A 14,087-nucleotide genomic window follows, 5' to 3' on the forward strand; every position below is an offset into this window, starting at 1 on the left:
AAGAGTAGGAAGTGCGGTTCGTCTCGGTACATTGAGGTGGTCGGTGAGGATGGTGAGAAAAAGCAGCTAACCATCCCCGTTAAGGTTCTTCGGTATCTTGATTTTATAAAAAGACTGCAGCGCCTTTTCATCACGAAGGAGTCTGCCAAAATGATGAAGTGGCACAAGGAAGGTATAAGGTACAATCCAAAAAAATCACATCCATCGGGAGGGGAAGCATGGAAGTCATTCGATGAAGAATACCCCGAGGAAGCAGCCGAGGCTGGGAATGTCAGAATAGCCATATCAGGTGATGGGTTGAATCCATATGGTATGTCGTCCAATCCATACAGCTGCTGGCCTGTGTTTGTAATTCCGCTCAATCTTCCTCCCGGTGCCCTAATGCAACGGAAGACCATGTTCTTGTCGCTCATCATTCCGGGGCCTGACTACCCGGGGAAGCAATTGGGTGTGTTTATGCAGCCGCTTGTGGATGCTTTGCACCATTCTTGGTACTTTCCGAGGTTGACATACGACCGGGATCTGCAGAGAAATTTCTTGATGAAAGTTTGGTTGCACTATTGCATGCATGACTTTCCCGGCTATGCTCTATTCTGCGGATGGTGTACAAGTGGTAAGATGCCATGCCCAGTGTGCATGCAGGCTCTGCGAATGATTTGGCTGAGTAAGGGTGGCAAGTATGTAGCCTTTGACCTGCATCGACAGTTCCTCCCTCCAGACCATCCAGACAGGGAAGACAAGAAGAACTTCACGAAAGGCCGGGTTGTTCATGAAGTAACCGAGATTCCAACATTTTCGGGGGCAGATGTTCTTGCTCAGCTAAAAGCTCTCAAGCCTAAAGTCAAAGGCAAAGGCAAAGGCAAAGGCAAAGGCTTCGAGGGATATGGTGAGACGCACAACTGGACCCACATTACCCCCTTCTCGCAGCTTCCGTATTTCAAGGACCTCAAACTTCCTTACAATATTGATGTGATGCACACCGAAAAGAATGTGGCAGAGTCCCTTTTCCACACGATCCTCAACATTCCTGATAAGACGAAGGATAACGTAAAAGCTAGAGCCGATCAACAGAGAATTTGTGATAGACCACGCCTGAACATGAAGCCTCCCACAGGCAGTCAAAAATACTGGTTCAAGCCAGATGCTGACTTTGTCCTTAAACCGCAAAAAAAAGAAGTACTTATCTGGCTGAAACAAATTTCGAAGTTCACCGATGGTTATGCATCGAATATAAGTAAGGGAGTCAATCTTTCAACGGGCAAAGTGACCGGCCTGAAGAGTCATGACTACCATGTATGGATTGAGCGGATAATGCCGGTGATGGTTCGAGGCTATGTCCCCGAGCATGTCTGGCGAGTGCTTGCCGAGCTTAGCCATTTCTTCCGCACGCTCTGTGCTAAAGAAGTAAGTAAAGAGGTGATTGAAAAATTGCATAAGAAGGCACCGGAGTTGATAGTCAAGCTAGAGAAGATCTTTCCGCCAGGCTTCTTTACTCCGATGACACATCTCATTCTGCACCTCGCGAACAAGGTATTGTTTGGGGGCCCTGTGCAAAATCGCTGGCAGTACGGCCCTGAGAGGCAGAACAACCATCTCCGACGGAAATGTGGAAACAAAGCTAAGATTGAAGCTTCCATAGCTGAGGCAGTTATCCTAGAGGAGGTGTGAGACCTCAGGACATCATACTATCCAGACCACGTTCCCCATCTGCATAACAAGGTGCCTCGATACAATATAGAAGAGCCCAAGTATCAACCCAGGCTCGATTTATTCAACGCGCAAGGTGGGAGGGCTGGAGCCTCGAAATCTTATAACATGCCACGACAAGAGTGGGAGGACCTCATGTTCTATATCTTGCACAACATCAAGGAAGTTGAGGAAGTGTGGATGAGGTAATACCACTACACCATTCCTTTATGTCTTCCACATCATCATGTTTCATGTTCACTTAGTCCCGGTCTAACACCGCTTATCTTTTTTTAGTGATTTCGTTCAAGAGGAATGGACGGGAGTGAATCCTCCTACTGAGGCGGAGGCACTTACTCTTCTCCGTCATGGAAACCCTGGACGTAAAAATTTTGTTGCTTGGTTCATGGAGAAAGTAATTTTCCACACTCCCCTATTAAATACCTACTTCAACATTTATTAGTTAACCGAACTAATGCACGCAACAATTTCCATTATACTTGTAGGGAAAAGATCCGAACATATCTATGGATGATGAATTGAGATGGGTTTCCATGGGTTTTGACCCTGCCGTCATGACATGTAAAAAGTATGATGTGAATGGGTATCGCTTCCATACAGAGGAGCACCAAAACAGCCGCCCCGATCCCAAAACTATAAATACTGGAGTGTACACCCCCGGTCAAAATTCAGTAGACTACTACGGAAGGGTACAAAATATATACGAGGTTAAATTCCGCCAGGGGCGTGAGACCCTAAGTCTGCCTGTGTTCAAATGCCGATGGTTCGATCCGCGGGAGGGGGTAAAACATACGCCTTCCATTGGTTTGGTCGAAGTTAAACCATCAACCGTCTATGCCGGAGCCGATCTCTTCATTGCGGCTACCCAAGCTACACAAGTATATTATCTGCCTTACCCATGCCAGAAAGTGTATCTAAAGGGTTGGGAAGTTGTGTTCAAGGTGTCGCCACATGGTAAGCTACCAGACCCGAATGAAGACGATTACTACAACATTAACCCCATGACATACGAGGGAGTGTTCTATCAAGAGCAACCTGATGATGATGATGATGGATGATGTGGTTAGAAACGATGACGCTAGACCATTGGGTGATGATGATGTGGACCCAAACGTCGACGATGCACGGAATGATGGTGAGACCATTGTCAATGAAAATGACATACTTATGCTAGAAAAGTTAAACGAAGACGCTGACGACGAGGAAGAGCCTCCACCTCCGTCGGACAACGAAGATGATATGATTGATAGTGATGATGAGACGGACCGAGAAAGAGGTTAACAACAGTGATGATTCATATGGGTTCTAGCAGATGTACGTTTCAAGTATTTTTTTCTATAGTTTAGGAATATGCCTTTTTATGCATTTTTATTAATGTGTTTATTATCATGCCTTTTCCTTCATTTCATTAATTTACTAATTGCTTTTTCTCTTTTCAATGCAGGTTCGTGGAACATGGGCAAGGGGAAGGCCGACGGCGTGGGTTTCCTACGCAAGGTCGTCGGCCTGCCTAGTCGGAGTGGTCGAGCACGTAATCCTCCCCCTCGGCTACTTGACGATGACTCCTCACAGGGAGGTCGAGGGAGAGGTGCCCCTAGAGGAGGAGGGGGCGGGGGGAGAGCCTCTAGAGGACGAGGTGCTGGGGGGAGAGCCACTACAGGGGGTCGCGGCCAGAAAGAGCGCACCCTCACCGACTTAGGGGTGTTGTCTTCGAGGCCCTCCTCTAGTGAGGTACCCTCCTCTAGTGAGGCAGGCGAGGAGGAGGAGGAGGAGGAGGAGGAGGAGGCAGGCGAGGAGGAGGAGGAGGAGGAGGAGGTTGGGGAGGGGGAGGCAGGCGAGGAGGAGGGTGGTGGCGGGGATGATGGTGGTGACGGGAAGGGGGTTGACAAGAAGGGGTGGCTGCGTGGTAACGCAAAGCTACCAAAGCAGGTTCCGGCTACTGAGGAGCAGAAGTGGCTCATTGAGCCCACGGGAAAAGAGTAAGTGGTTCATTATTTTGCTTGTCACATGCTTATTCCGGTTGTTATTTATTTTGCTTGTCACATGCTAATAGTTCATTCTTTTGCAGCAACTGGATATATTCTAAAGGGGTCCGTATTCCCAACGGCCTCATCACCGTCTTGCTGAAGTTATATTGGCCGGGGTTGTACTGTCCTGATCCAGTCAGGCAGCCGGACCGTCGGGTTTTGGCCACGAGCTGGGACCACTGGGAAGCGGCCCGCCACGCGGACCATGAGACCCATGCCAAGGCCGTGATCACTACTTTCTGGGTGAGTTCTCTTCAGAAGCACAAGTCCATTCTAGTTTCATGAATGATTTAACTCATGGCTTCTCCCATTCTTGTTTCATGCATGATTGTAGAAATTCTATCGAGTTCTTCCGGAGCACAGGGCTAGAGCGGACCAGATCGTGCTGCGCCAATGCAAGAAGAAGGCCCGCCAGATGCAGTACGAGGTGCGCTATGTGGCCATCTCCACATACTACCACGACTATCTTGGTGTGAAGATGACCAAGGAAGAAGCGCGGAGGATGGGCATTACCTTGGAGAGGCCCGAGTTCTTGGCGGTAAGTATAAAAGATTTTTCATTATGCTTTCATATATTATGCTTTCATTACCTTGTGGTACATTATGCTTTATGCTTTATGCTTCCATAACACCAATTTGGACACACCTACATGCCATTATGCTTTTATTATGTAGGTGTGTCCAAATTGGTGTTATGGAAAAGACGAGTCCTGGGCGGCATTGGTGGATCTTTGGTGTGATGAGGCTGGAGCCTGGGCGGCTATGAGAACCAAAAATAAGGCTAACCGAGGGACGGAGGGAGTACATGCTCAGGGAAACCGAATACTTATCTCCTACAAGCAGGTTAATGTATGACTAACCCCATTAAACATTCTTCTTCTATTTACCATCACTTTCTTATGTATGACTAACCTCTGTTTGGTGGTGCAGGAGGAGAAACTGAAGCGGCCGCTCTCACACATGCAGGCGTGGGAGATCGCCCATACGCGGAAGGACCCCAAGCCTGGCGAGCCCAAGTACTACAGCAAGAAGACCGCAGAGAGGAAGAAGGCCTACTCCGAAGCGTATCTGGAGTTACATCCTAACACACCTGACCCCATTGCGGCGCCTCTGGACGACATGGCGGTGGTGAGGATGGGGCCCAAGGAGCACGATCGGGAGGCGGTTCTCGATGCTGTGATCACTCCTAGTATCTCCTACACACAGCTTCGTCGGATCGACCCGAGCCTGAGCCAGCGCACGAGCCAGCCAGTGACTAGTACACAGTACCTCTTTCAGGAGCAACAATCTGTAAGTATTTTCCCTCTTATCTTCATTTCTCACTTCATTTCCGCATTTAGTAGTTTTTATGAGTTCCATCATGTCATACCGTAGGCCTACATGGAGTACACACGCCAGGAGACCATGGCGGTTGGCATCAGCTTTATGACACCAAGTGCAGAGGATAGCCAGATGCAGCAGCTTTTCAGGATATGGGCCGCAGGTGTCCTCAGTTCCCTCCAGCACAATGCCCTCCAGCACAACCAGTGCTGATGAGCGAGGAGTTTGTGGCACAGAACGCTGGCCCCTCGCCGGTTAGTTCATCCCCAATCTATTCACCCAAAGCATGTCATGCCTTTCAACACAGTCATAGATCCCGTGCATATGTCTTTTCAACATGCAGGGAACAGGTGGATCTACCGTTGGCAGTGGTCTTCGCAGCACTCCGGAGACACGGAGCCCGACCACTCCGATCCACGGAGGCGGAGGAGGAGGCGGTCTTGGCGGTAGCGCTGCCGCTAGCAGTGACGACCTGGGCTTCGGCGGTCTTGGCGGTGACGACCTCCGCGGTGCTCGATGATCCTTGTGTGGTGATGATGCTTGAGATGACTTGTGTGTGGTGATGATCATTTAGATGACTTGTGTGCTTCTCTATATGCTTATGCTTATGTTGGTTGTGATGATGTTCATTTAGAGACTTGTGTGTGATGATGCTTATGCATATATTGTTGTGATGGTGCCGGATGATATCCCGTTGTGTTTTATATGTCTATCCCATCATATATATCTGCTGATATGTGCTGTTATTTGAATTGAATTGATTTGAAAACAAACAGAAAAAAGAAAAAAAAGCAAAAGCAAACTATGCCGACGGCTAGGCCGTCGGCATAGGGCTAGCGTGAGCTCCCAGTAGCTGACACGTGGCACCTATGCCGACGGCCTAGCCGTCGGCTTAGTTTAAAAACTGTGCCGACGGCTAGGCCGTCGGCATAGGCGCCCACGTGTCAGCTACTGGGAGCTCTGTATGAAGGACTATGCCGACGGCCTGGCCGTCGGCTTAGTTTCAAATTATGCCGACGGCCAGGCCGTCGGCATAGCCCTGGTCCTAGAGCAGCGGCTGGTCGCCACGTGGCACACCTATGCCGACGGTCGGCCGTCGGCATAGTGGTGCCACGTGGCGACCGTTCGTTGGGCAGACTTGACGGCGGCCGCCGTTAGGCGTGTAGTTGCCGACGGCCAGGGCCGTCGGCATAGATGTACGGCCCCCGTCGGCGTATCATATATGCCGACGGTCTTTCTATGCCGACGGCCTCCCTGGCTGTGCCGACGCATATGTTGCCGACGGCCCTATGCCGACGGGGGCCGTCGGCATAGGCCTATCCCGACGGGACTCAGGCCTATGCCGACGGCCCTGGCCGTCGGCATAGGGGGCGATTCCGGTAGTTGATACCTCCAGTGTACTAGATGACCCTTGATGAATCGACGATGCTGACTCTCCCTGCTGCAGCCTCCTACCATATATGGACTCAAGCTTACTGCAATCAAAAAATTGCATTCTCCTGAGAGATGCAGGGATGTTGAAGACCTCAACCAAGCTTTTACAATCCCATATCTGCAGAGACTCTAGACGTGGCAGGAACTGACTCGTTTCTGACTATGTTGATGGCCCAGCAGGAGCTTGTGCATATCCAGTCAGATTCTCGCAGAAGCCAATCAGAAGCCTCCTCAAGGATACCAATCCTTCTAACTCTTTTTCTGGCCAGTGGACAAGCACATCGGAGCTGAAAATTGACAAATCTTGAAGGTGTACCAAACATGCGCACAGCTCTGTCACATCTGTTAAATTGTGATCCAAATTCTAGTACCGTATTGGACTAGACGTAGTACATACGGTGTGGGCCTTTTGCGTTGGTACCGACGCGTACGAGTACAACTCGTTTACTTGTCCTACAAGGACTCCTATGTGTTGCCCCTCATATATACCCCATGTAGTCGCACCTCAGACGGCCTGTCGTCTCGTGCTTGTAATACTCCTCCTCATAGTGATTGCACCTTCGTGCATCCATGGTTTTCTCCCGCAAGGGTTTCCATGTAAAAATCCGTGTCTCTCTTTGTCTCGTTTATTTCTCGTTATTATCTAACAAGTGGTATCAGAGCCAAGTTTATAGATACGAGATTTGAGATGAGAGAACTAAGGCTGCGTGTCCTGTGCGCCGCCGCCAGCTCGCCGAGACCGACAGCTTCGCACCGCTGCAGAAATCCACCGAAGCCCAGCCTCGTGTTCCGGATCGGAGACAAACTTCACTGCGTGGCCGTCAAATCAAGTCGTCAAGAGTTTCCGCTGCGTTCCAATCCGTTCCTGCAGCTGTTTTAGATCGGCGTGTGGCTACAGCCGTTCCTGGCCGTTCCGCTGTTGGCCTACTCGATTCAAGTCCCGAGATTTATCTACTCATGGCTTCCATGAAGTACGATCTTCCGCTGCTGGACCGTGACACAAGGTTTACCCTATGGCAAGTCAAGATGCGGGCGTTGTTGGCACAGTCCGACTATGATGAAGCACTGGATAGTTTTGGAAAACAAAGGATTCAGGACTGGACTGATGAGGAGAAAAGAATTGATTGTAAGGCTTTGTCACAAATTCAACTCCATTTTCATAATAATATTTTGCAGGAAGTTTTGAGCGAGAAAACTGCCGCCGCTCTATGGTTAAAGCTCACTAGTGCAGAACCGGCCTTTAGTGCCGGTTCATGACGGCCTTTAGTGCCGGTTCACTAACTGGCACTAAAGAGTGGGGACTAAAGGCCCCCCATTTAGTATTGGTTTGTCACGAACCGGCGCTAAAGGGCCACCACGTGGCACGAGCCAGGCCCGGGTGCGTCTAGGACATTAGTACCGGTTGGTAACACCAACCGGTACTAAATGTTTGGGTGTTTTTTTAAAATTTTTGCTTTAATTTTGTGTTTTCAATTTGGCTTTATTTTCAATTTAATTTTTTTGTTTGCTGGTATTTCACGATACTACAAATTGTACACGTTATGCATATATATAAATAGATTTTCTCGTACGTAGAACCGCATATATATATATAATATATCATCGAATGTCTCATAGCCAACACCATTAACTATTCACACATACACATGTATATACATATACAATTTCTCCTACATGTTGCCTTGGTGCCTTCGGAGCATGCACGATGCCAAGTGGTTCATGGGGGCGGTAGCGGGTAATAGTATTCTTCTTTGGGATCTATGACCTGGTCGAGCAAAAATCCGGCTATTTCCTCTTGAAGTGCTAGTATGCGGTCCGCTGTTAGGAGATTATCCCGCACCTCTCTGAACTGTTAAGAAGGAGATCAATATGCATGTGTATTAGTTGTGTTACAAGATATCGATAATGGTGTGAATAGAGTTTTGACAACGTACCCAGTCCTGTCTTTGAGATCTGCTCCTTTCGGACGCCATCATGCGAATGTTCTCGCAAACGTAGAATGCACACAGATCATTCCCCGGCGCCTGCTTCAGGGCCTTTACGAGAATGGAATTGAATCAGATAATGATTAATCAAGCATGATAATTAATTAATGGTATTGAAACAAGAATCAAAGAGATGGCTAGCTAGCTAGTACTACTTAATTACTTACCCTTGGTCGATGCCAAAACAACTTTTTTGGCCAATTGCCTGGAGTCACCTTGATGAACTTTGCCCAAGCCCTGCCCGCCAGCAAAGAAAATCAATAGTTCATATCAGGAAATGACGAACTAATAATAGGCTGAGATATAGTTAATAATGATTAAAATTACCTGTTGACTATCCCCTTCATGATGGTGTAGTCTTTATCTTCTTTAAGTAGCGAGTCGAGTAATTCAACTGTTGCTTTGTCAACTTTAATTACTAACAAGATCCAGTGAAAATTGCATGCGCACACATTTGCATGTCTTAATTAAGCGGACATGTGCATAAAATTAATCAACTATATATCGTAAACTGTATACACTTAGTTATTAACATCTAGCTAGCTAGTAAGCAAAAACAGAATTTGTATTAACTCACGTGAAGTTGTAAGAAGTAGTATATCTTCATTGATATTGAGGCACTTCAAGAACTCTAGCATGCTTTCCTCTACACCTGCTTGAGAAGTTGCAAGATTCCATGTATGTCACTCATTAATGGTATTTGGGTCAATGAACCCAATGCCATAGCGTCCCGATTTTTTCATTTCATACATCTTCATCCTGCATATAATACCACAGAAAAGAATATATAGTGAGGATAATTACATGTAATGATTGATCAAAAATTACAGAAAGAAATCACTTACAAACAATAGCAACTGACGAGAGATTTGTCGAGTGCGTCTTGATTGTATAACTGAAATAGTTCTGAATACTCAACGCACAGAGCTTTCTCATGGTAGTAATGCTCCTTATTGACATTCACTATGAGGGACTCTCGATTGGAAATCTTGGTAATGTTCATGTACCATTGATGCAATTCATACATTCTCATTGGGAGGTTCTTGACCTTGTCTGGCTCGACCAAAGGTTGGCCTCGGGCATATTTCTGTTTTATTTCCTCCTCTCTAAGCGGAGACATGGGCTCAATTTCGAGGAGTTGTCCAACAGAGATTCTTGAGCATTTCAGCCTGCATTATATGATCCTCCGTTATTACCACATCGCCAGCTGGGGAACTTTAACGGTTTACCCACAATAATATTGTGGTGCGCGGTACTCCTCTCATGTGTTGTTGGCACAACAAGCGGGCAGCGGGATCGAGTTGCGCCGCCTGTTCTCCCAGCTGGGGAACGGTTTTCCCGCATTTTTTGCCCGCTGCTTGTTGGCTCGATCTCGAGCTCACTTCCTTCTTTAGCCGTTCTCGATGTAGTTTCCTGATTTGGCACTCATAGTCCGAGTCAACAGGCTTGGGAGCTGGTTCTCTAGCCATACGAATGAAGTGGTCAATTACTTTCTCAGGCACTTTCTCCTTTGGCGTCGGTGCCGGTTTCGGTCCAAAATGGGCGTCCACTTGGGCCTGCACTATGGCTGCGTTTTGCTCCTTAGTCATGTCGTAAGGCCTCTAAGGAAGAGGAGCGAGGCTTGGACCATATTTATATCGCTTGTCTCCGCCTGTACTTCCTGAACTACCTCGACTCGTACCGCTACGCACCATAGCTGCGGCATGTCTCTTCTGCGATTGCTGAGACGGCGGAGACGGCTGACGTGGTAGTTGGACCAGGAGAAGTGGCCTGACGATGTGCCGGACTTGAAGCAGGAGGTGTGGCCTGACACGGTGCCAGACTTGAAACCGGAGAAGTGGCATGACGTTGTGCCGGACTTGAAACCGGAGGAGTCAGCTCACGCGTTCGGGGACTTGGAGGAGGTGGCGGACTTCGAGGAGGAGTCGGCTCGCGCGTTCGTGGACTTGAGGAGCGGGAGTCTGCTGACTCGGTGGCGGACTTCGAGGAGGAGTCGGCAGACGACGCGGTGTCGGTGGACTTCGAAAGATGATGCAATCCTTTCTCCATAGGATGATACGATGTATGGCCTCTCCCAGTGTGCGCTCGTCTTCACCTCCAGGAATGTCAAGCTGTAGCCCCGAATATGGGTCCACCACTTCATCAACCATGACACGAGCATAGCCCTCTGGAATCGGGATGCAATGGAAGGTTGCTTCGGGGGTAACTGGAAAAGCAACGCCGTCTGCCACCTTCATGAATATGTTCTTCATTTTGGAGTGTAGCTCATAGTTAGTGTTCTCTATGATGTCATCCACAGGGTATGTATACAGCAGTGTGTCGCCCGGGGCAGAACCAACGTTGCTTCTCGGCATGGATGGGACGGTGCTATCCAATGCTGGACGATCATCCGCTTGCTGCTGCCGCATGATCCAAACATTATAGTGGGGCATGAAACCGGACTCAAATAGGTGGACGTGAATGGTTCTTGACGTAGAGTAACTGTGACCATTCTTACAGCCAGCACATGGACAAGGCATAAAACCATCTGCCCGCTTGTTTGCCTCAGCCGCAAGCAGAAAAGTATGCACACTGAACTCAGGAGAGCATCGGTCATCATACATCCATTGTCGGCTCATCTTCATTACACAACACCGAATAACCAAATTAATACAAGTTCATACATAAAGTTCATACATAAAGTTCATACAACTTAATTAAATGCAACAAACAAATAACTCTCTAGCTAAAGAATTTAAATGCAACAACAAATGCGATCAAGATCGCAACTAAGGTAACAATTGATCCAACAGCATAATGATACCAAGCCACACTATCAATGGCATATTTTCTAATCTTTCTAATCTTCAAGCGCATTTTCTCCATCTTGATCTTGTGATCATCGACGACATCGGCAACATGCAACTCCAATTCCATCTTCTCCCCCTCAATTCTTTTCAATTTTTCTTTCAAATACTCGTTTTCTCTTTCAACTAAATTTAACCTCTCGACAATAGGGTCGGTTGGAATTTCCGGTTCACATACCTCCTAGATAAAAATATCTATGTCAACTTGATGGGCATAATTTGTCATAAACACGAAATGAAACTACTAGTTTTAAAAGAGAATATACCAGGAGAGATCATAACAAGGACGAGGGCCGACGGGGACGGATATCAAAACCATGGCACTATATGTATAACAAACAACGTACGGGTAAGATAATTATACGAGTAACTATATATCCAAATCACACAAACATCAATTTTTATATAAAATTTCATGAACAAGAGGCTCACCACAAGGTGGTGCCGGCGACGGGACGGTGCGGGCGATCGACGGTGGTTACGACGGAGATTTAGAAGGCACTAAGTAAACCACACCTACATATGCAAACTAAGTGTTATTTTTGACCTCAAATTGCATATAAATCAAATACTAGCAAATATAATTCCTCCCAAATTAATCACTATACAAAGCATTGCAAGAGCTAATCTAGCAATGAGAAGTGAAAGGACAAAGTTGCTAACCTTTGTGATCATTTGAATGGATGGGGGCCTTCAAATCTTGACAAATTTTGGGCAAAATTTGTGAGGAGCTCGAGGAAGAGAGGGGAAGAACAGAGGAAGTGAGGGGAAAGGGGAAGAACAGAGTGGCTCGGGTGGACGAAGGGTTTATGTACGTCGACCTTTAGTACCGGTTCGTGCCACGAACCGGTACTAAAGGTGCTGGACGGGCCCCAGACTGACAACACCCTGCCACCACTCTCTTTAGCACCGGTTCGTGGCACGAATCGGTGCTAAAGGTTCGCCACGAACCGGTATTAATGAGAACGGTCGGCTAGCCATTGGAACCGGCACTAATGGACTCATTAGTGCCGGCTCAAAATCAAACCGGCACTAATGTGTCTCAGATTTGCCCCTTTTTCTACTAGTGGCTGGAAGGGATTTGCATGACTAAAGATCTCACCAGCAAGATGCATCTGAAGCAAAAATTATTCCTGCACAGGTTACCCGAGGGAGGTAATGTTTTGAATCATATTTCAGAATTTAAGGAGATCATATCTGATCTTGCTGCAATGGAGGTTAATTATGAAGAGGAAGATACTGCTTTAATGTTACTTTGTTCACTGCCAAGTTCTTATACCAATTTTAGAGACACCATATTATACAGTCATGATACTCTCATGCTTAATGAAGTTTATGAAGTTTTGAACTCTAAGGAGAAGATGAAATTAATGGTACCTCATGATGGTTCAAGTTCATCCCAAGCCAAGGGATTATCTGTTCGTGGCAGGACAAAGGAGAAGAACTCACCAAATGGAAACAGAGGCAAAAGTAAGAACGGCTGCAGGGGCCGATCGCAATCCAGAGACAAGAAGTATTGCAGATATTGCAAGAGAGACGGGCATGACATCTCAGAGTGTTTCAAGTTGTAGAACAAGGAAAAGAGGAAAGGTAACAAACAAGGTGAAAATTCTGCTAACGTTGCTCGTGATAATAGTTCCGATGATGCTCTTGTCGTTATTGCTGGATGTGCTGAGACCAATGATGAGTGGGTACTTGACACTGCATGTACTTTCCATATGTGCCCGCATAGAGATTGGTTTACTACTTTTGATTCCACTACTTGTGCTGGTTCCGTTTTGGGTTTTGATAATTCACCATGCAAGATTGAAGGCATAGGTTCTATTCGAATCAAGATGTTTGATGGCATAATCAGAACTTTGACAAATGTTCGGTATATTCCGAAGATGAAGAGAAATCTTATCTCTGTTAGTGCCCTTGATGCAAAGGGATACAAGTATTCAGGTGGAGATAGTGTTTTGAAGGTCACCAAAGGCTCCCTTGTTGTGATGAAAGGTGATTTAAGTTCGACCAATGGTCTTTATTACCTTCGAGGTTCTACAGTTTCAGGTAACGCTACTCCAGTTGTTTCAAACAATTCTGATTGTGATGCTACTAACCTTTGGCATATGCGTCTTGGACATATGAGTGAACTTGGTTTAGCAGAATTAAATAAAAGAGGTCTCCTTGATGGATATGAACCTGGTAAATTAAAATTTTGTGAGCATTGTATCTTTGGCAAGCACAAGAGGGTGAAGTTCAACACTTCGACTCATACAACTAAAAGTATTCTTGATTATGTGCATTCTGATTTATGGGGACCATCTCGCAAGAAGTCACTAGGTGGTGCTAGTTACATGCTGACTATTATTGATGATTATTCGAGAAAAGTTTGGCCTTATTTCTTGAAGCATAAATATGAAGCATTCTCAGCAAGAGTGGAAGATTATGATTGAAAGACAAACTGAAAAGAAGGTAAAGATACTTCGCACTGATAATGGTATGGAATTCTGTTCTAAGCAATTTAAGAATTATTGCAAGTCTGAAGGCATTGTCAGACATTACACCGTTCCTTATACTCCTCAACAAAACGGTGTTGCTGAGCGTATGAACAGGAACATTATTTCCAGAGCCCGTTGCATGTTGTCCAATGCAGGTTTGCATAGGCGTTTTTGGGCTGAGGCCGCTTCCACTGCTTGTTATCTCATTAACCGTTCACCATCTATTGCACTTAATAAGAAAACTCCAATGGAGGTATGGTCTGGTTCACCTGTTGATTATTCATAGTTG

At 46.7% G+C, this 14,087-nt stretch overlaps 1 protein-coding gene across 1 annotated transcript; it reads left to right on the plus strand.

Annotated features, from left to right (window-relative positions):
- The first annotated feature begins 1,806 nt into the window (after positions 1-1,806).
- On the plus strand, positions 1,807-2,765 carry LOC125519480. The gene is made up of 2 exons (XM_048684271.1): positions 1,807-2,101; positions 2,193-2,765. The coding sequence occupies exons 1-2, from the start codon at positions 2,093-2,095 to the stop codon at positions 2,763-2,765; spliced, it is 582 nt and encodes a 193-aa protein (XP_048540228.1). The 5' UTR covers positions 1,807-2,092.
- Positions 2,766-14,087: the final 11,322 nt, after the last annotated feature.

The sequence above is a fragment of the Triticum urartu genome, chromosome 7 (genome assembly GCF_003073215.2).
Source record: "Triticum urartu cultivar G1812 chromosome 7, Tu2.1, whole genome shotgun sequence".
In the NCBI taxonomy this organism is placed as follows: domain Eukaryota; kingdom Viridiplantae; phylum Streptophyta; class Magnoliopsida; order Poales; family Poaceae; genus Triticum; species Triticum urartu.